General features: G+C 31.7%; 1 protein-coding gene across 1 annotated transcript in view; it reads right to left on the bottom strand.

Annotated features, from left to right (window-relative positions):
- Positions 1–20,491, bottom strand: part of LOC126886270 (diacylglycerol kinase eta) — a 144,577-nt gene that overhangs the window by 65,810 nt on the left and 58,276 nt on the right. The window contains exons 6-7 of the mRNA XM_050653140.1: positions 18,758–18,950; positions 14,765–15,257 (exon numbers count right to left, since the gene is read on the bottom strand). Of these exons, the coding sequence (XP_050509097.1) occupies positions 14,765–15,257; positions 18,758–18,950 (686 nt within the window). The remainder of the gene's footprint in view (positions 1–14,764; positions 15,258–18,757; positions 18,951–20,491) is intronic.

The following is a 20,491-nucleotide window of genomic DNA, read 5'->3' as shown; positions in this document are numbered from 1 at the left end:
GAGGAGCTATTGATGATTTGATTGGGCAATCGTTACTTTAACGAAAAAAGAAGTCATGACATCTCAACTACGTTTTTTCTATCTCCTCTAGTTTTATGTATACACTGCAAAATATACCAATTTGGGACACCCTGTAGGTACATAGGTACCTATATTATGTACATTGTAATTCATGATTTGGAAGTGCTCCTTGTAACATTCAACGTGTCTTGATTTGTTTATTTCTAGTGCATCTTTATTGTCATTCAACGGCGTAACCAGGATGAACCTTAAGGGGGGGGGGTTACAACTACCTACTTGATAGTCTTTGGGGGTATGGAATAGTAATGGTGTTAAGCGTATAGAGCTCAAAGTACATCCAAATGGGTGATTATAACCCCCCAAAACTCCCCCTGGTTACGCCTATGTTGTGATTATAGTATAAAATTAGAGAGATGGAACTGGCATCAGTGAAATGAGTATAACCACTGTGTCACTGGAATAAAAAAAGTATTGTTAACAGGATAGCACAATGTAGGACCCAAAAGTTCAGTGCTACTTATTCAAAGATTAAAGATATGAGTATTTTTATTTTGCAACATTTTTTCTACTCGCCGTTCTTTCCTGTTTATTATATAATAAACTGAGGTTATGACTTAAATTGAATTAAACCTTAATCAACATAAAACATTGATTTAAAGAAATCGATACTATATTCCGTTTATATTAAATTTTATGTCTTCTTTGCCTACAGTTTCTTCTTTTGTCTTTTCTATTTATCTTACTCATATTATTCGTTTTACGTTTCACCTGAAAATCATTGTTAAATGTGCCAATAGATATTTCTCAATTCATTTCTTAAGATACCCTGTATCGATTTCTTTATCTAACATATAACAACTAGACATAAAACATTCAAGCATTATAGAAACGGTCACTCAATGGCATGGCGTTATTGGGGAGCGGTAAAGGTTTCAAATCAGTCATATTCGAAAGATTTCTTATGTTTGGCCAATTATAGAGATGTAAAAAGTATGCAATCGTAATTATTCATTTTTACTTTACATATCAGAATATATTCTCCGAGATGAGCGCGCTAATAACCGGCAAAATAAGGAAAAAGATAGAAAACATAATACGTTTTGAAATAAAAAGGGATGAAACTAGTAGATGTGTAGACTTATCGATAAAAACCTATAAATTTACATTAAATTACATAGTTCCCCACTTTTAGACGTCCGTGACAATTTTATAAAATTCTTCTGTCACAGTAATAGTTGTTATACTCTCCGATACGTATAAAGGCCGGGACATACATATCCGCACCGAGTCCGAGCCGACACACGACAGAGTGTCGGCGGGGACGGCTACGGCGAGAAAGAAAAAGTATTGTAAGTAGTGATGTTAAAAAAGTATCTATTCGTTACAAAGTACTCGTTACTTACGAATACCGAAAATAACGATTACTATACAGAGAGGCAAGTCGTTACTTTGATTACTTTGATTACTCTGATTACTTCGTACCAATCGTATCAGAGCGAGTACCTATTTGGCTATTGTATCTACAATCGGTTGATATCGGAATCGGACCGGTATTACACGAGTGATCGGTATCAGTATAGTTAACTAAAATTTTATCTATAAAGGGCGAAGGATATGAAAAGTTTTTACAGGATTTTTACGGCGCGCTGAGAAGTAGCTGAAACAGAACCGAAAAATTTAACAAGCATGCACCCAGAAACAGATGTCTATACGATTTGTCGAGGTAGATAATTCACAGGATTTCACAGATGTTCGTTCCTTTCAAAATAAAAATGCAACACATTAGATTTTAATAATAAATACACACTATTCTTATCAGGCCTAAAAAAAGCATTAGATTGACCGCAAAAAATGTAGAAATGATAATATTTCTAGACTATGATCATCAACTTTAATTTTTTATGTAGGTATGGCATTGTTTTTATTAGACCAGAATATTTAACACTAAAAACACAGGAATAAATCTATTTTTAAATATAGTAGGTACATAGAGACTTGCAATTTTTGCATTGCATTTAGGATTAGGATGACGTCTGGAAAAAAGTCTACAATAGGACCATGAGTGGAATTGCATTATTACATTTTAAAGTGTATAAAATGCAGCGAAAAATGCGTAAACATGTTAATATCAGTATACTAAGGCAGATATATCAGCCAAATTTTCTTATTTCGGGATATTTGACTCTCGAAACTATAGATGACGTACCTTAGCAGTAACCATGGGCAGCAGGTGCTTCGGAGGATGGTTCTGATTGCGTAGTCGTGTTCAGTGATCCCAAAAACCCCCGAATAACAAAATCTGACCCTTAATATACTGATTTTAACATGTTTATGTACTTTTTGATGCATTTTATACTGCAATTATGCATTTCCACCCATTTTTCTATTGAAAACTTTTTCCTGTTTCAGTATTTTCGTAAAAATCATTGATTTTTTCCTAAATGCCTTGGTCTATGTGTATTTTATTGTAATGATCCACAAATCTAAAATAATATCTGCCAGGGCCAAAAAATTAGTAGAATTTATAAAAAAAAATCATTTTTAATTATTAATTAGTCTGGACAAAATTATGTCGGGCACCCCTTGTTTTTAATAATTTTTAACATAATAGATTATATATCATTCAATTTCTATGCATTAAATAGATCGGTGAAGGTCGTTGTTATATCGGATCTTATACTTATACCAAATACTGAGAAATGCGGTTCTCGATATGATTATCGGTACTCAAAAACAAAAGTAGTCATAGTAATCAAAGTATCCTACTAACCCTAATACAAAATATGTATGTACTGAGAAATGCGATTCTCAATATGATTACCAGTACTCAAATGCAAAAGTAATCAAAGTAACGAATACTGTAAAGTATTACTTTATACAAAAGTAACGATTTGTAACGGATACTAGAAAGTAACTATAATCAACATCACTAATTGTAAGGTATTTTATCTGTGAGGATACATAGTACCGCACCGCGTCAGCATCGTAGCCGTGCTCTGACACCGCATCCATGTCGCTGTTTCTGCTCGGTGCGGCTGCGGTCGGACGCGGTGCTGGCTCGTTGCGGATATGTGTGTGTCCCAGCCTTAAAGGTGGGAAAATTTTTAATGTAATGTAAATTTATAGGTTTCTATTGATAATTTTACACCTCTACTAGTTTCATCTGTTTTTATTGCACAACGTATTATGTTTTACATCTTTTGCGTTATTTTGCCAGTTTTTAGTGCACTCATCTCTGTATAGGGTACCTCCCGTTAAGAGAGGCAAAATTCCCTCACTTCCAGAATTCAATTTTTTCAGTTTTTTACGTTTTATGTGGTTAAAAAATAATTAAACTCAGCACAGCAATTTTAGCACACTACCCACCCCCTCTCCCTCTATCAAAAACGTAATTTTTTCGGTTTTATTTTTTTTCCGTGTGTTGCAATAAATTTAACAATTTAAAAAAATCTCACGCATAGTAGAAGCTTTTACATTACTTGTTTCTTTTTTATAGACCAGCATATTGAATGCACATACCCTAAAAATGCATTTTTTCCGAAAAAAGCATTCGCAAAAGTAATTTTTTTAGGGATGGCTGCAGATCTAATTTTTTTTAAACATAAATACACAAAGTATTTTGTCAAAAAGTATATCTCCAATTTTTTAGAGATTTTTCGGTAAGGTAAACACGAAAAACTGGTTTTTAGAGGTTTTTGGGATTTTCCTTATTTTATAATCTTCAAAATATTTATATAAAATTAAAGGTTTTTATAGGTTAGATATAACTTGAAGTAAATAATTCCTTCAGAATATTCAAAAATGGGTTGAAACACCTTTAAACCCCCAAAAAGAACCACGTGTTTTCAAAACTCACAAGAACTGATAAAAATCAATAAATATCCTGAAAAAAAAAAATGTTTTTTGGGCCTTTGAAGGTGTTTCGAAAATTTTTGAATGTCGTAAAGGATTCATTTATTTCAAATTTACACTTTCAAAATTTACTTTACTTAAAAGAAAATAATAATAAAATGGAGAAAATTTCCCAAAACCCCTGAACAAACAGTCTTCGGATTTTTGAAGATGGCGCTCTTTACAAAACAATCTATGAAAATTGGAAATATACTTTTAAATAAAATATACAAAATAAAAGAAAAAAATAGATCTGCAGCTATCTCCAAAAAAAGTAATACGGTTTTTGGCAAAAAAGTGTTAGGATATACAGAGTGTGCTAAATAAAACAGCTCATCTCGATATTTGGCAGTATTTATTATATTTTAAGGAAATGACGAAACAAGTCTATTTTTGATCGAAGGGGACACATTTCTACGGTACATTTATTTGTGATTTGTCAACCCCTTCCCTTCCACTTCCGCCACCCCCTATTTTTAAATAGGGAATAGGGGTCGTGTACTAGCTCAATTAAAAGGTTATTAAATGCTCTATTCAGTAATATGTGTGTGTTTATGTTTTATTGGCACTGGTTTAAGCAACCAACTGGCCAGTCAATGTGTTTTGAATTCTCTCTTTTACAAAATATATGCTTAGTATCTAAATTTAAAACTATTAGTACTACTGTTTTTTTTACTCTGTTTTTTTTATTATTTTTTTTATTATATTTTTTAACATTTTTTTTATTACATTTTTTATTTTTTTTTTAGTTTTTTTTTTTTTTGTATATTTTTTTATCGCGCTAAGACCTAAACCCGATTCAACCTCGCGGAGGTTTAGATCTTAGTAACTTTTTATTTTATTGAATTATTTTTTTTTTTATTTTTTTTTCTTTTTTTCTCAGAGCTTTAATTTTAAACAATTAACATGGTTGTACAAAATTTTATAAACATCTAGATTGTTGGATTGTAAAAGGTATATAAGATTAAAAGGAAATTGTACATTAACTTGAACTAGATTGGCAAAAAAGTTTGATATTTCAATAAAATGTAAAGGACATTCTAACAGCATATGTTGTAGATCAGCTAGCTCTCCACATAAACATTCATCATTATCTACAAGTCCTATTTCTCTTTTGTAGACTGGAGTCAGACAGTGATTACTTCTTATTCGACAAATAGTTTTGACAAAGCCTTTGTTGGAAACTTGATTAAACCATGTCTTGATGGGAAGTGTAGGCTGGATTTTTTTGTAATAATTTCCTTTGTCTGAATTATTGTATTGTTCCTGCCATTTCGTCCGTTTGATAGATCTCATAATAGAAATTATGTCTCCCATAGGAAGTTGATAAGTATGCAGAGTGGATTCCTTCGTTGTTGCTTTTTTAGCCAGATCATCTACTATTTCGTTGCTTTTTATACCAATGTGTGCTTTTATCCAACACAATATTATATTTTTGCCCGATTTCAAAGCTTCACTGTTCATTGCTATGATGTCACTGATGATATAATTTTCTGCAAAATTATGTACATTATATTTCAATGTCTTTACAATGCTTTGGCAGTCTGTAAATATAACATAATTGAGTTCTTTTTGATTAATACATATTTTGTATGCTTCTTTGATTGCAATGAGTTCAGCTGTGAAAATTGTCATTTTATCAGGTAATCTGTTGTTTATTTTTATACTTTTTTGTGGGTAATATATAGCATATCCAACTTTTCCTTCCATTTTTGAACCATCCGTATATAATTTCTGATAACTCCCCCAGTTTTTTTGTACACACTGAAGGTGGTCTATTTTAGTAAGGAAGTCTGTCGCACGAATATTACTTAAATGACAGTTAACTGGAGATAAATAATCTTCATAATTTAGCTTTCGAGACGAGCTTTGTTCAATTTGGTGTATGTCGCCAATGGAATTAGAAACGTTGAGGAAGCTTTCCACAACTAAAAGCAGTTTCTTTTTTTCCCAGTAATAATGAGTTAGGTATGAGGTGGTTAAATGAACAATTTTATTTAATAGCAGTTTATCGTTAACCGCTGTTTTAACTATAAATTTCTCACTTAGGTATTCCCTGCGTAATGAAAGTGGAGGTTCATTAAGCTCACATTCCATGACCAATATAGGTGTGCTACGAAGATAACCAGTGCATAACCTAAGTGCCTTATTTTTGATCCTCTCGATTTTTTGGAGTACAGAGTTTGATGCTGAGCCATAAAAAATAGATCCATAGTCTAAGATTGATCTTATCAAATTTCTGTATAGTAATATTGATATGTTTGGATCAGCTCCCCAGTTACTGACACTTACAGTCTTCATGATATTCATTGCATTTTCCATTCTTCGTAATATGTAATTTGTGTGTTCTTTCCAATTTAATTTGGAGTCTAAAAATACGCCAAGAAATTTTATTGAAGTTTTATAAGGAATACTAGTATTATCAAATTGTAGATGGCTTTGAGGAACATATCGTTTTTTAGTAAAGGTAACAATGGTTGATTTACTCTCTGATATTGTTAAGTTATTATCGGTAGCCCATTTTTTTATAATATTTAATGTCGATTTAAGGTAGTTATTACATCTATCTATTGACTTATTTTCTGCATATATCGCAACATCATCAGCGTACTGTAGGATTTTTATGTGTTGAGGAAGTTTAGTTTCTAAGTCAGCAGTATACAGTATATATAATATAGGACTTAGGATGCTACCCTGAGGTAGTCCCAAAGATGTGTATCGGGAGTTAGATTGATCTCCATTTAATCTAACGTGAACTGCTCGATTAATGTATAAGTTAATGATGTTCCATGTTACTATCTCGGGTATTCCTATTTCCAACATTTTCGAGTATAGTATGTGAAGATTAACGTTGTCGTAAGCCCCTTTTATATCTAAGAACAAAGCACTAACTGCTTTCTTATAAGTAAAGGAACTATAAATGTCTATTAAAAAGTGGCAGAGGCTATCTTGTGTGGATTTACCTTTTCTAAAACCAAACTGACTTCTTGGTAATAGGTCGTTCTTTTCTAGCCAAAATTCCAGACGGTTTTTAATAAGTCTCTCATATGTTTTTAGTATACAGGAAGCCAGACCGATTGGACGGTAAGAATCCCAATTCTTTGATGATTTTCCTGGTTTTAAAACCGGGATAATAGTGTAAACGTGCCAATCGTCAGGAATCTTTATGCGGCGCATCCAAATTTCATTATATATATTTAGTAGTGCAGCCTTACCAATTCTTGAAAGATTTGATAGCATCGAGTAATGAATATTATCGGCACCTGGTGCTGAATTTGAGTTTTTCTTCAACGCAAAGTTTAGTTCAGTGGCAGAAAATGGTTTGACTAGGAAACGGATTGGTTCTGGATAGTCGTACAGAGCATTTAGTTGTAAATCAGGAATTACTAATTCTGCAGACGGCGGTGTGATATTTTGATGGAACTCTTCTATCCACGAAGCTTCCGACAGAATAACAGGGACTTTGTTCTTTGTTTTTCTATTTTTTATTCGGTTAACTTTTGACCATACATCTTTAATAGGGACTGACCTATTTAGGGATCCGACATAATCTCTCCAGCTATTTCTTTTAGTTTGTTTAGTGATCTTCTTGACATGTGCATCATCTTTTTTATACTTAAGTAGGTTTTCATGGTTTGGATTTTCTTTGAATATACAAAAACTTTCCTGTCTTCTTCTGACTGCTTCTTCACATTCTAAATCCCACCAGTATTTTCCTCTGGAAGTCGGTTTTTTTATTTTAAATTTGGGGATGCAGTAGGATGCAGTTGTATTTATATTGTGCAAAATTTGTTCATAAGAATTTATATCTTTAAATTGAGAGAATACATCTTCCGAATACTGTTCATATAATTTCCAGTCGGCATTCTTTAAATTCCACTTTTGTGAATATGGATTATATGTATGAGTTGGTTGATCCTCTAACTCTACTCTTATAGGTGTATGGTCTGAACCAAATAGGTCTTGAAGTGTTTTCCAAGTGATAAGGTGGTTTAAGTCAGGAGTACAAATGGTCAGGTCTATTGCCGATTTCGAGAAGTTCCTAAAGAAAGTAGGAGAGCCATCATTTTTGAATATTAAATTATTATCGTCTATACAGTCCATCAAGATTTTACCTTTCATATCTGTTTGGTTGTCTAGGCCCCAGGCAATGTGGTGAGCATTAAGGTCACCTCCTATTATAAATGGTCTTTCTATAGATGTTATGAAATTGTTCCATTGTTGTAACAATAACTTGGTGCCTGGGGGAACATACATAGATATAAATGTGACAGTATATGACTTAAACTTTATTTTTATTGCTACTTTATTGACGTTTATTAAATCTACTTTCATGGTGACTTCCTCGTAATATAGGTTTGAATTTATTAAAATTGCTGAGCCACCGCCAACAGTTACTGAAAAGCGGTCGTCTCTGACAATATTGTACCCGTGAAAGTTATAATACTTTTCTGGTTTAAATCTAGTTTCTGATAATAATGCGATATCAACTTTCTGGTCTTCTAATAGGTGGATAAGGTTTTCTCTATTAGAGTTAGCCGATCTACAATTCCATTGACAAATTACCAATCTATTCATTATTATATAAGAGAGAACTTAAAACTGATTGAATTGAATTTACTAGAACTGATTTTTCTGGGATTTCAAAATTTTTGTGATTTATATTAGAGATAATACTTGTAACTATATTTGATATTAATTCTGTTAATTCTTTTGATGGTTCATGTATTTTAGATCCTTGTTCTGATAATAAGAGGTGATAATACCACCAGGTCTGTTGGACATGGGGTTTAACTTTATTATTTTTTGATGTTCCATTGTTACTTGGTCTGGTGAGGAAGAGATAGGTCGTTTGTATTTTGGTGGTTTTATTATTGTATATCTATTTGAAACTGAAGGTAGAGCGAACTGATTGGAAGATGTTTGAGACGTGGACAATTGAGTAAAGGAATATGAAGAGGATGGTGCATTCATATTTGGAGTTTGATGAGAATTTATTGAGGAATTATTGGCTGCTATAGATGCATAAGTTATCTTAGGAAAGAGTTTAATTGTTTCCTTAAAAGATAAGCTGTTTTCAGACATATAATGTTTTATTTTCTTTTGGCGATCAAATTCTGGGCATATCTCCCATTCATTAGTGAAGTGTTCACCTTCACAGGATAGACATTTTTTGTTAAACGATGATAAAGAACAAGAATCGGAAAGGTGAGATTCATGACACTTAAAACAGCGAGGATTACTTTTACACTGCTTACTCATGTGCCCATACCTATAGCAGTGGTAACAGATAATTACCTTTTGCTGGTATTTTTCAACAGTGTGTAAGACATGATTAATTACTACATACTTTGGTATATTCTGGCATTTAAAAGACACAATAACTGATTTTGTTGGATTAAATATTACTTTGTCATCTGCTACTATTTTTCTTGTTATTCGTTTCACATACTCAACCGAGAATTTGCAATGGTGATCAAATTCCTTTATTCTATTTTTAAGATATTCTTCCGATATATCTGAATCTATATCCCTTACTACACCTAGTTTAAACAATTGAAATTTTGGAATGTATGCGGTCAGATTTTTTTGAATAAGGAATTTGGAAGTAACTAAAGCATTTGCGCTACTATAATTTTTAAATGAGACCCTAACTCGGTTGCGTCCGATTGAGTCAATTTTTTTTATATAATTGTCAATTTCTGGATGTAACGTAAATAGGATCTCGCCTATTTTAACAGCGTTTAATTTTCCTGTAAAATTTAAACTGGAGTTTTCAATGAAAATGTAAAAAGGTCCTAAATCAATTTTTTCGTATAAATAAACAGGCCTGGTTTTTTCTGGTTGATCTGAGTTTACTAAAGTATTTTGTTTTTCATTAATATTGTTAAGATTAATACTACTACTTATCTTATTTTGAGGCTGGTTGGGTAGAAATCCATTTAAATCTTGTAAATCACAGCTACTATCCATCGAATTCTCAATATCAGGCGGTTCGCCTCCACTAGATGACTCCATAGAGGAGTTTTCAAGTAACGTTTAACTTATGAACACTTTCAAAATGTAAACTAAATAAGGAAAAGTTTAACAAAACTAAACAAACTAAATTAGAACGGTATAAATCAAATAATCCGCCAAAAATTAATATTTTTCGGAGCGATTTCCAAATTTAAATTAACTTTGACAATTATTTTGACGTATGCGTGTATTCAGTAATATAAACATTAACATAATTATCTATACAGGGTGTCCAAGAAAAAAATATTTTAATTAAATTAATTGACACAAAAAGAAGAATGTATGCAATTTATTTAATTCAAAATACATTCTACTGCTGTCACAAAACAGAAAAAAAGGTTACATTAAACATTGCTTTTCGCTTAATTTCAATGTTCAAGCTGCCTCTTGGTAGGCAAATATTTATTTGACAAATTAAACATTTTTCTCTGTTTTCTGTCAGTAGTAGAATGTATTTTGAGTTAAGTAAATTGCATACATTCTTCTTTTTTTGTCAAATAATTTCATTCAAAATAATTTTTCTTGGAGTACAAATAATTATATTAATGTTTTTTTTTAATTTTCTTTAGGATTAGACCATGCGGCCAGAAACAAAGTAAATAATACATACATAAAACATAATATATATTATCTAAACTATCTAATTAGTAATCTAAGTTAAGGTTATCTAAGTCTGACCGACCTTTTTGTTAAGAATAGATATAATAAACATTTTATTTTCAAAGTGAATTTTTGCTAAATTAATCTTAATAAAAATTTTGGGATAAGGACAAGGGTAACACTTTTCTCATTCAAGGGTTTTTCTTTTTTCTTAATAATTATTTATTACTTTCACCCAGCCCACACGGAAAGGCAGGCATGTAGGCAATCAAAAGGAAAGATATTTAAGGTTACAAGCCTAATCTAGTCATTCTATAACTTGATTTTACAGTCATATAGGAAAAACAAAATAAAATCAAAAATACGTTTATCACTCAGTGCCAAAAGATACATAACATTATAGGGACCGTAAACGTTTAAACTTCTTAAATTTTTTGTAAGAATGTCCGACTGATGTGTGTACTTCTTACAATTAAAAAATATATGATCCAAGTCCGCCGTTTCATTGCAAATATCACAAAGATTGTTATCAATTATTTTTATTTTGTATAAATTATTTTTATTTTGTATAAATATATTAATGTTAATATTACTGAATAGAGATTTCAAATGAGGTAGCACACGACCCTTATTCCCTACTCAAAAATAAGTGGTGGGGAAAATTAAAGGGAGGGGGTTACAAATGACAGATGTTTGTATCGTAAAAATGTGTCCCCCTTAGATCAAAAATCTAATAAATACTGCCAAATATCGAGGTAGACTGTTTTCTTTGGCCCACTCTGTATACATTCAACCTGCGAATCTATAAAAATAAAAAAGTTTTATAAAAGCATCAACTATGGGTGTACATTTTTTGCAGGTTTGTACCGAAAAAGAAAAAAATAATAATAATAAAAACTAAAAAATGATGTTTTGGAGATAGGGGCAGGGGGAGTGTGATGAGTCGTTAGTTTTTAAACATATAAGACGTACCGGGTGTCCCAATAAGAATGGCGCTCGGCCATATCTCAGGAACCGTTTATAGTACAGCTTTGGGAAAAAAAAATTTATAACAAAATTTGCCTCGAGAAAAGCCTGGAAATTATTTTCATAATTGTAAGTCCACCGCTAGAGGGCGTAATTAAATATCAAAAATTAAAAAATCGAAATTTTACAAAATTTGCCTAATGAAAGGACACTGGAAATCCGATTATAGTATTCTTCATAAAATTCTGCGCATATTTTATTTCACAAGTTTAAGTCTACCTGTGCAAATAAGAGGTGGGGGTGAGTGAGAACATTGCTATGAAAAAATCGCTCTAAGTCTGGTTCTGCTTAATCGATTTTTGCAAACTTGGTCTTGTTGAAAACAGCTCTTTTTCGTCAATGTAATAGTTATAACTTGGAAACAGCCTATTACGTAATATGCCGGTTAGGAGGCGCTATTTATTTTCTTTTTAGAAATCTAGTTTTCTTTGGAAAATATTAAATACAAATATGTATTTTTTTCCTGTATTACAAAATTAGACCAAATTAGCAACAGAATACCGAAAACCTCATGTCTATTCCTTTTTTCTATCTCGAGATATCTTAAGAAACGTGTAAATTTTAAACTTAACTGTTGCTGTCATATAAGTGGAAATATATAGAAGCAAGTAGTGTGCTCTGGAAAAAAACAAAGAAACATTTTCCAGATGTCACCGTATATAATAACTCAAAACAAAATATGAAAAACTCTACTACTGGGGTGACGTCTTTGGGGATATTTCATTGCATACATTCTAGCCGCAACAGTTGCATTTCTTATGCATTCAAAGAATGTGGCTATCATGTCAAAAGCTTCTAATTTTGTAAGAATCATCTTGAATTTCACTCTGTATAAATTTTATATAAATTTTAATAGAAACAAACCGCAACAAACCATCAATGAACAAATTTTTATGTTTTACTGATTTGACACATAATTTGACACATGATGACTTTTTGAAGTTAATACTTCTAATAGTTCTATTTTTTCCATAGCACACTACTTGTTTTCACTTTGACTTCCTTAACTTAGTTTACCGGTGACAATAACAGTTATGTATTTATCTTAGTTGGGAATAGGATAATTGATATTAAAATATAATGAAATAAAAATTAAAAATTTGTGTAGAAAATCTGACGTTTTTATATTTTCTACGATTCATCGAGAGAAAAGCAAATGCGCGGAGGCAACAATTCATAAAAATGTACATATTAACGCTATTTTTTTGGTATTATTTTAAGTATTAAAATTAGTGTAATATTTAAACAAAAATAAAATTAAACTGTTTAAAATATATTTATTTCGTTAAAATCATAATAGTAGAAGTATAACTTCTTACTCGCGTACAAAGTACACACACTCTTTTTTTGTTATATTTTATAGTGTTATTTGTTTTATTGTTGTTTTGATTCATTATATACGGTGACATCTGGACAATGTTCCTTTGTTTTTTTCATAGCACACTACGTGCTTCTATAGTATTTTTACTACAAAGGCGATATTACGTAGGTCAAAATTTTTGACGTAAGAGAACTGTCAAAACATTAGAATGTGACTTTTCATTATTGCCATGTTTATTATAAACATGGCAATAATGAAAAGTCACATTCTAATGTTTTGACAGTTCCCTTACGTCAAAAATATTGACCTACATAATATCGCTTTTGTAGTAAAAATACTATATATATATATATATATATATATATATATATATATATATATATATATATATATATATATATATATTTCCACTTATATGACAGCAACAGTTATTTTTAAAATTTACACGTTTCTTAAGATATCTCGAGATAGAAAAAAGATATCGACATGAGGTTTTCGGTATTCTGTTGCTAATTTAGTCTAATTTTGTAATACAGGGAAAACATACATACTTGTATTTAATATTTTCCAAAGAAAACTAGATTTCTAAAAAACAATAAATAGCGCCTTCTAGCCGGCATATTACGTAATAGGCTGTTTCCAAATTATAACTATTACATTGACAAAAAAGAGCTGTTTTCAACAAGACCAAGTTTATAAAAATCGGTTAACCAGAACCGGACTTACAGCGATTTTTTCATAACAAGGTTCCCACTCACCCCCACCTCTTATTTGCACAGGTAGATTTAAACTTGTGAAATAAAATATGCACAGAATTGTATGAAGAATACGATGATTGGATTTCCAGTGCCCATTCATTAGGCAAATTTTGTAAAATTTCGATTTTTTAATTTTTGATATTCAATTACGCCCTCTAGCGGTGGACTTACAATTACGAAAATAATTTCCAGGATTTTCTCGGGGCAACTTTTGTTATAAAATTTTTTTTCCCAAAGCTGTAGTATAAACGGTTCCTGAGATATGGCCGAGAGCCATTCTTATTGGGACACCCGGTACAAAGTTAATAAACTGATTCAGGTTGTATCGATCGCAAAATAAATATGATTAACCCCAAAAAAGTCGCAAAAATTCTTAGAGTCTTTGAAGAAAACATTCTTTTTGGGGAACTTAAAGACGTTCGCCCCATTTATGAATATCCTAAAGAACTCCTTTATAAAAACTACAAAATGGAGGTAATCCCCCAAAATCACAAAAAAAACAGTTCGTAATTTTGATGGTGGCACAATTTAGGAAAAAATCTGCACAAAATCAGAAATATATGTTTTGATATAAAACACAAATAAATAAATAAAAAATTAGACCTGCAGCCATCTACAAAAAAAAGTACACGCTTTTTTCTAAAAAATGCATCGTTAGGTTTATGTACAGATGTACACTCAACCTACGGGTCTATTAAAAATGGACAAGTTTTATAGAAGCTTCAACTAAGCACGCGAATTTTTTGAAATCTTTAAATTTCTTGCAACCTACCGCAAAAAAATGAAAAATGATATTTTTGGTGAAAGAGGGAGGGGGTAGTGGGATGGTGGGCCAAAATTGCGCTGAATCTTATTTTTTTAATCACATAAAACGCCAAAAATTTATAAAAACTGAATTCTGGCAGTGAGGAAATTTTGCCTTAACGGAGGATAGATACCCCTTTTAGAACAACAAAAAAATGTAAAAGGCTTTGTTATTATTTTCGGTGTTTGCATTCATTAATATAGTAATTCTATTTTAAATCTGTTTGAAGTTGTTATTATATTTTAAAAATAACTGCGATTCCTTACTTTTTAGAAATGATTAACCTTCCGCGTATGACTTAATAATTTTCTCTTCCTTACCTATATCGCTCGGAAACAACGTCGTGTCGTCAGTGTAAGTATTCTCAACACTATCCATTCCGTATCCATACACTTCACCTAACATGGAACTAATATCGTCCATTAAAGACTCACCATGGATCACATCCGATGTGGAATGGTAAGTGTCAGTTTCTGGAGAATCAATGTGGCAAATATGTCCGTTCATATCTTCCCCCTCACTGTCTTTGCGCGGTATAAACGATTTTTGGTCCAGTATCTCAGACGTAATGCTTACTTCCTCATTAGACATAGCCGACAAAATGCTGCTGCATTCTTTTTCGTCATCGACTGCAGCAGCATTTCTTTCAGCACATTCAACTACATCCGGTTTCGATTTCTGGTGCATACATCTTTCTTCTTTTTCTTCCTTTTCTTCCTTTTCCTTTTCTTCTTTGATTGTGTTTTGTTCCATTTCCATTTTCATCAAAGTTGTTGCTGTTTCAATTAGTATTTTCTCTGTTGCTGGTTCGCCGCTACTATAACCAAAGAAAAATAGTAATAAATAAATCAAGTATGTACAAAAACTACAAACGGTTAATTAAAATCAAGAAAAAATCTTATTATTACTAAACTTATATCTAATATATGAAAGACTTATTACTAACCTCCTAACCTTAGTTTAAATTATATATAAACAGTTCGTACAATATAGATACCGTTGCACGTCATCCGCGTCATAGCACGTGACGTCACATACCAACATGAAACATATAAGTCGTAGGTGTGTTCGTTTTTAGAATGGTTTAGCTGAGTACACTGGAATTACAGCCGCAGCCACTAGAAATATTTTATTATATAAGAGTAGAAATAATATTGGAAGATTTCTATTAATGTAAATTTAAAGAAACATACCCAAACTTGTTGAATTTAATTTGTATAAGTGGAATATAAAGCGTTTTTATAAAGCACACTTGTTCGGATTACACTCTAACTGCGATCGAACAAAGGTGACATTTTGGCATACATTGGTAACATTTATTTGACAAATAATGAATGTGTAATTTTTTTGTGTGAATGTGTGAATTTATTTGACAGTTGCGGTCTTGACACTTCAGATTTCTTTTTATTCTTTACTAGAAGTATTTGTTTTAATATATTTCATTGTTTTTATTATTTATTTTAACCTCAGATTATAACTTAATTCTTGTTTTCTATTTCTAATGTTTTTATTTATTTACATTGAATATTAATTTGTTTTGTTGTATAATCCACTTCGCAATAATTATGTGATATATTTTATTTATAATGAATTCAAGAATTTTTTGTAATTGGGCAAAAATGCCAACTTAGATCTCTGAGGTAGATAATGACGTGCAACGGCATCTATATTGTACGAACTGTACCTACTTATATAATATATTATACAGGGTGTTTCATTTGGAAACGGAAATACTTGAATGGTAAATACAGGTCACTGAGGCGGTTGTAGATAATAATATACTCTATTTACTTCCTCACCGATTTTTATAACCGAGTTACAGGATGTTTGATCGATTTTGCCCATTTCTCTCTGGATCCGTAACTTTAGAACCACCTTGTATATTTTTTTATATGTGGTACACATCTCACACGTCTCATTTAGAATCCAACCCACCCAACTACTAATCACAAAAAAAATCCAGGTCCAAACTAAAAAAAATTATAAATTCATTGTGCCCTTGAAACACCCTGTATATTAAAATTTTCAAAATCGGTTTACATTTTTGAAAACAGCACAAAAAATAAGTTGAATGGCTAGCTTAAATTTTTTGGCCAGACAATTTAATGACTCTAATTTTGAAATTATATTGAAATTTTTAAGAACTCTGCCATTAAAAAGCAGCTATTATGAACTTTTATTAATAAATTATTAAAGTTAAGAGCAAACAGTAGCGATAAACAGATAGCAACAAACGCGTTCCAAGATTGCGGCTCTAATTTTGAATATTTTGTCGAGATATTTGGCACACATATTCGTAATATAATAAAGAATGGCGGTACAGAGCCCAATTTCAGAAATATGTTAGTATGTGGAAATTACTCTATAACTAAATAAGATATTGAAAAAAGGAGCCTGTACCGCCATTAAGAAAGACAAAAAAATACACTTTCTTCAACTAAATTTTTTATCCCGTGTCTAGATTTTGTGTCACATTGGAACTACTAAAAATCGATTTTTTTATAAAAAGATATCGAACGTCACTGACTTGGCAACATTTCGCGCCTATGTGTATAAAAATTATTGTTTTTGATAGTATAAACGTCACTGTCAGTGTCGAATTACCGACGCACTGTTGCCTCACTTTTGAAAGTTCGCAGAACTTTCGCAATCTTGGACCGCGTTTGTTGCTACTTGTTGATCGCTACTGTGTGCTCTTAATCAATAAATACAGATTTTAAAAATAATCACTACTTATTTACTAAATCGGAACGACCCATTTAGCAATCATAAGAAAAATCCATGTCAGGATTAACAAAAAAATATAAAGTAATTGTAACCTTGAAACAACACCCTGTATATTGAAATTTTCAAAATCCGTTTGCACATTTGATAATTTTATAAATAAATAAATTTAGCTATAACTTTGAAGCTATGACATTTAGGTATGTATAGGAAATATTATATAAAAAATATTAAGTATTAGTAGTTTTAAGGATATCATATACAGAGTGATCTGTTTGAAATAAAAAAGTTCATTATACCTCTAGAAAAAAGGAGGAAGATAGGACAACGATGTAAATAATACAAAAATTTTGCAGGTCGTTTGTTCAACGGCTCACTTGAGACTAGTTGCTTATTATACAGGGTGTCCAGAAACTCTACCGACAAACCAAGACAGGAGATTCCTCAGATAATTTTAAGACAATTTAACCCAATTCATCTAGTCCGAAAATACTTCTTAAAGGAGCTAGAGCTATTTGAAGATGGCGTCTGGTAATTAGTTTTTCTTAAATTTCTCCAGAACGCTTCTATTTAGAAGAACGAAAATTGGTACACATATTTATCTTCTAGGGATAAATCGATTCCATTAATTGCAAATTTCTAGTACCGGTCATAGGCGTCCGTTTTGGGTAGGGCAACAGTTATATTATCGTATAACTTTTTTGTTTTAAATTTTTAAGCATTTTTAAGTCTGGATTATTAAAATGTAAGGTATTATAGTACTAAAAGGTACTCTTACTTTAAGTCGATAGGATACACCTTTTTCTAGAAAAATCGATTTGAAAATTTTTCGTTGTTTAGATATCAAAAAAAAAATTTTAATAAAAAAGATGTTTTTTAGAAAAACGAAAATTGGTACATTTATTTCTATTCCAGAGATGAATCGATTTTATTAATTGTGAATTTCTAGTACCGGTCATATGCGTCCGTTTTGGGTAGGTCAACGGTTATTTTATCGCATACCTTTTTTGTCTTTAATTTTTAAGAATCTTTGACACTAGATTATTAAATTATGAGGTATTCTAGTACTAAAAGTTACTCTTGCTTGAAGTTGGTAAAATACACCGTTTTTTTTTGAAAAAATTTTTCAATTTTTTTTCAGATTCAGGAACGAAAAATTTTCAAAACGATTTTTATAGAAAACGGTGTGTCCTACCGACTTAAAGCAAGAGTACCTTTTAGTACTAGAGTACCTCACAATTTAATAATCCAGTATCAAAATTGCTTAAAAGTTAAAGACAAAAGTTATGCGATAAAATAACCGTTTCCCCACCCAAAACGGACGCCTATGACTGGTACTAGAAATTCACCATGGATGGAATCGATTTATATCTGGAAGATAAATATGTGTACCAATTTTCGTTTTTCTAACTAAAAGCGTTCTGGAGGTATTTAAGAAAAACTAATTACAAAACGCCATCTTCAAAGAGCTCCTTTAGGAAACATTTTCGGACTAGGTGAATTGGGTTAAAATATCTTAAAATTATCTGAGAAATCTCCTGTCTTCGTTTGTCGGTAGAGTTTCTGGACACCCTGTATAGGTACGTTACTTACTTTTGTTGTTGAACTTGGCTTGCTCTTCGGCTATCTGCGAAACCTTCCGGTACGGGAAGTGTAATTAAATCTGTATCTTCTGCTCCAAAAGTGGAATCTCTTCGAACATCAGGCATTGGAGAAATGTTGGCCAGTCTTGCCGTTAAAATAGAACTTGTCGGAGAAGGACAAGAACTAACATCAGTACTGCCACCTGAAAAACAATAAAGTATACAGTATAAGCAAAATAAAAACGGAAAATACGCAGTTAATATAGTGTATCGGAATTACATTTGAAATAGTCGACCAGTTTAAAAGTTCGACACGACACACGACACGATAAATATAGCAGTGATAAATATAAAAAGTCAGCCGAAAGTAACCGAAATTTTCAGAGTCGCGTACAAGAATTATAACAGTGTTACAACGTCTCGCTAAAGTTTCTGCATTTTCAAAGTTAAATGAATACTTTCAAAGTGAACGTATTATTGTGTGTTGTAAAGCTAAATACAGTATCCGTGAAAATAAACAGTACCGAATATAAATATTTATAAATTAATTTTTATAATACATATATTCAAAATGTGCACCATGGCGTTGCAAACAAGTTTCATAACGTTTCTGAAGAACATTAAACATATTTAAGAAAAGTGGTTCCCGCAAATGTTGAAAATAAGTTATTATTCTTCTCCGTAGTTCTCTAACAATTTCTAGCGGATTTTCCGAGCGAAATATGGAATTCTTCATCATAACCCAAATGTAGGAATCAAGTGGTGTTAAATCCGTCGAATGAGGTGGATACTCGAAATCTGTTCGAACAGAAATGATTATTCTGTTACCAAAATGTTCACGGAGCAAAATTTATGAAGCGGCAAAATTTCGGCTTATGGCTTGTTGCCAAAAGCATTGCTTACGGATTCCAAAATTACGCGCGCGACAAAAGGTCTTTAAATCTCTGAAAAAAAGGTGCCACAATATTATGTCTGTACCGCTCTTGATTGACAGTAACTGGCTGCTCATTCTCGTTTTCAACAAAATAAGAATCAATATCCCATGACCAGACATAGCAACCCAAATGGTTACTCGAGCACTGTGGAGATATTTTTCTGAAATAGCATCAGGCCGTTCAAACTAAAGGAATAGATTTGTTTGTCGGTTGATGTAACTGTTGAGGTGAATGTAACTTTCGTCAGAAAACCGTACGTTTCTAAAAAATCTGGATCTTCAGACACTAAGCTCAGCCACAGCGTCCACAGTAAATTTCCCTTTTATGTTTATCCGCAACATTTAGTCGTTGTCCCATTTGAATTCGGTATGGAACAGTGGCGGCTCGCGACCTCAGTATGCGGGTAGGCTACACATATACTTCGGGTAGGCGACAAAAAATATCCTACAATTTGTAATACATTTTGAGCCGTCTTGCAATACTAAATGTAATCTATGAGCGCAACAATGTGTAAAAATTGCTTTTGGAGCATCTACTTTAATTTTTGATTGTAATCCGTTAAAGAGCCAGCCATTACACTTGCACCATCGTAAAATTGAGCAATTTATTTATTTTTGTAATCATATGGCTCAAGCACGTTTGAAATTAAACTATATAGAGCGTCTGCAGATCTTTTCTCGCTAACATCAAAAAACCCTAAAAATCTTTCTGTTACCTGACCAACTTTTTTAACAAAACGGATTGTTAAAGTACACTGTGATTTTTCGGTTATATCAGTAGTATCGTCCGCTAGTATAGAAAAAAATTGA

Source organism: Diabrotica virgifera, chromosome 6 (genome assembly GCF_917563875.1).
Source record: "Diabrotica virgifera virgifera chromosome 6, PGI_DIABVI_V3a".
Lineage (NCBI taxonomy): Eukaryota > Metazoa > Arthropoda > Insecta > Coleoptera > Chrysomelidae > Diabrotica > Diabrotica virgifera.
Note: the sequence above shows the minus strand (reverse complement) of the source record. Positions and strands in the feature narration are given on the sequence as shown.